Raw genomic sequence first — 2500 nt, 5'->3', positions numbered from 1 at the left:
TGTTATGTTATGTTATGTTATGTTATCTTCAGGAACCAGTCATATATTTCACAGAGATAGGACCTCATCATCAAGAACCAATCAAATTGTTACTATTGGTACAATTTCCTATCAGTGGGTATGCGTCAGGACAAGCTAACTGAATTACATTTAGTGCAACCTAGGATGGACCATCCATTTCAAAATGCGTCAGAATGTGCTCATTTCAAAATGGCTGGTGCATCTAAGTGGGCACAAAAAAACGTAAAAGTTTCTCCACTCAAAAGCAGGCGTGCAGTTAACACCGCACGGCAGGCACTGTGTTCCGCTGGTGCGGTATTGGATAATTACCAGCTGCACACAGCAGGGGGCAGCATCACAAATACCAAACAGAGGAACGATGACAGCCGGCAGTCAGCGGGAACCGTACAGAAGCACAGCGAGCTGGGAGGAAGGCGTATGTGTGTGTGAGGGTGTGTGAGAGCGTGTCTGTGCGTGTGAGCGAGCATCTACACGTGTGTGAGAGTATGCTCCTACACAGGCGTGTGTAAACTAGGTAACGCGTAGAAACAGCTTCTCTGTGTCTGCGGAATCGACACCACCATCGAAACCGCAGAGAAACTGACCCAAACGACAGATCGATCAAAAAGTCGCAAAGCGGGGCCAGGGAGAGACAGATTTAGTTTGTCTACCCTAAATAACCCCAGCCTCGCTCAGAGACGGGACAGCAGGGTGGGGGGGGGGGGGGGGTGTTTGGAGGGGACAGGCGCCGGTCACTGACCAGGGCCCGGGCGTTGGCCTTGGCCCCCTTGTCCAGCAGCACTTTGGCCATGCGGTGGTGGCCGCAGTGGGCCGCCACGTGCAGGGGGGTCAGGTGATCCAGCGTGATGTCATCGATCTCCGCGTTGTACTGCAGGAGCTGCCGCACGCAGTCCATGTGATCTCCCTGAGCCGCCATGTGTATGGGAGACAGGCCGTTCTGAGAGCGAGAGAGAGAGAGAGAGAGAGAGAGGGTGGGGGGGGAGAGAGAGAGAGGAAGACAGAGACAGAGGGAGAGGAAGTCAGACAGAGGGACAGAGAGAGAGGGAGAGACAGAGAGAGAAATGGAGAAAGAGGGAGTGAGAGGAACACAGAAAGTGCGAGATAGAAACACAAAGCGAGAGTGACAGAGAGAGGAAGAGAGAGAGGGTGACAGAAAGAGAGACACAGAGAGAGAGAGAGAGAGAAAATTCACTAGGCTTTAAATAGCCAAGTGCGTCAACAGTGAACTAAATTTATTAAGGAAATTTATCTTTGTCCGTATAAGGGCAGCTGATTACATGTCAGTGAAATAAACTGTTCTGCTAATTGGACACAAGGCTCACAGAGCATGCAGTGGCCCTTAGACTCCCTCAGGGCCCCAAACTCACCTTGGTCTTGGCCTGGATGGGGGCCCCTTGGTCCAGCAGGATCTCGATGACCCGGACGTGCCCGTTCCTGGCTGCACAGTGTAGGGGGGTCAGCTCATCCTGGAAAGGGTGCGCAGGGAGCGTGAGTGAGACTGTGTCAGAGCACCAGTGTGTGTGAGACTGTGTCAGAGCACCAGTGTGTGTGAGACTGTGTCAGAGCACCAGTGTGTGTGAGACTGTGTCAGAGCACCAGTGTGTGTGAGACTGTGTCAGAGCACCAGTGTGTGTGAGACTGTGTCGGAGCACCAGTGTGTGTGACACTGTGTCGGAGCACCAGTGTGTGTGATACTGTGTCGGAGCACCAGTGTGTGTGAGACTGCGTCAGAGCACCTGTGTGTGTGAGACTATGTCAGAGCACCAGTGTGTGTGACACTGCGTCAGAGCACCAGTGTGTGTGAGACTGTGTCAGAGCACCAGTGTGTGTGAGACTGTGTCAGAGCACCAGTGTGTGTGAGACTGTGTCAGAGCACCAGTGTGTGTGAGACTGTGTCAGAGCACCAGTGTGTGTGAGACTGCGTCAGAGCACCAGTGTGTGTGAGACTGTGTCGGAGCACCAGTGTGTGTGAGACTGTGTCGGAGCACCAGTGTGTGTGAGACTGTGTCAGAGCACCAGTGTGTGTGAGACTGTCAGAGCACCAGTGTGTGTGAGACTGTGTCAGAGCACCAGTGTGTGTGACACTGCGTCAGAGCACCAGTGTGTGTGACACTGCGTCAGAGCACCAGTGTGTGTGACACTGCGTCAGAGCACCAGTGTGTGTGAGACTGCGTCAGAGCACCTGTGAGTGTGACACTGCGTCAGTGCACCAGTGTGTGTGACACTGCGTCAGTGCCTCAGTGTGTGTGACACTGTCAGTGCCTCAGTGTGTATGACACTGTGTCAGTGCCTCAGTGTGTATGACACTGTGTTAGTATGTGTGACACTGTGTCAGTGCCTCAGTGTGTATGACACTGTGTCAGTGCCTCAGTGTGTATGACACTGTGTTAGTATGTGTGACACTGTGTCAGTGCCTCAGTGTGTATGACACTGTGTCAGTGCCTCAGTGTGTATGACACTGTGTTAGTGTGTGTGACAC

General features: G+C 53.0%; 1 protein-coding gene across 3 annotated transcripts in view; it reads right to left on the bottom strand.

Annotated features, from left to right (window-relative positions):
• Positions 1 to 2500, bottom strand: part of ank1b (ankyrin 1, erythrocytic b) — a 79876-nt gene that overhangs the window by 36678 nt on the left and 40698 nt on the right. For all 3 annotated transcript variants that reach the window (XM_064307898.1, XM_064307899.1, XM_064307900.1), the window contains 2 exons: positions 1389 to 1487; positions 761 to 958 (listed from right to left, as the gene is read on the bottom strand). In XM_064307898.1, coding sequence (XP_064163968.1) covers positions 761 to 958; positions 1389 to 1487 — 297 coding nt within the window. The remainder of the gene's footprint in view (positions 1 to 760; positions 959 to 1388; positions 1488 to 2500) is intronic.

The sequence above is a fragment of the Anguilla rostrata genome, chromosome 14, assembly GCF_018555375.3.
Source record: "Anguilla rostrata isolate EN2019 chromosome 14, ASM1855537v3, whole genome shotgun sequence".
In the NCBI taxonomy this organism is placed as follows: domain Eukaryota; kingdom Metazoa; phylum Chordata; class Actinopteri; order Anguilliformes; family Anguillidae; genus Anguilla; species Anguilla rostrata.
The sequence above is the reverse complement of the archived record's forward strand: the minus strand, read 5'-3'. Positions and strand labels throughout refer to the sequence as shown.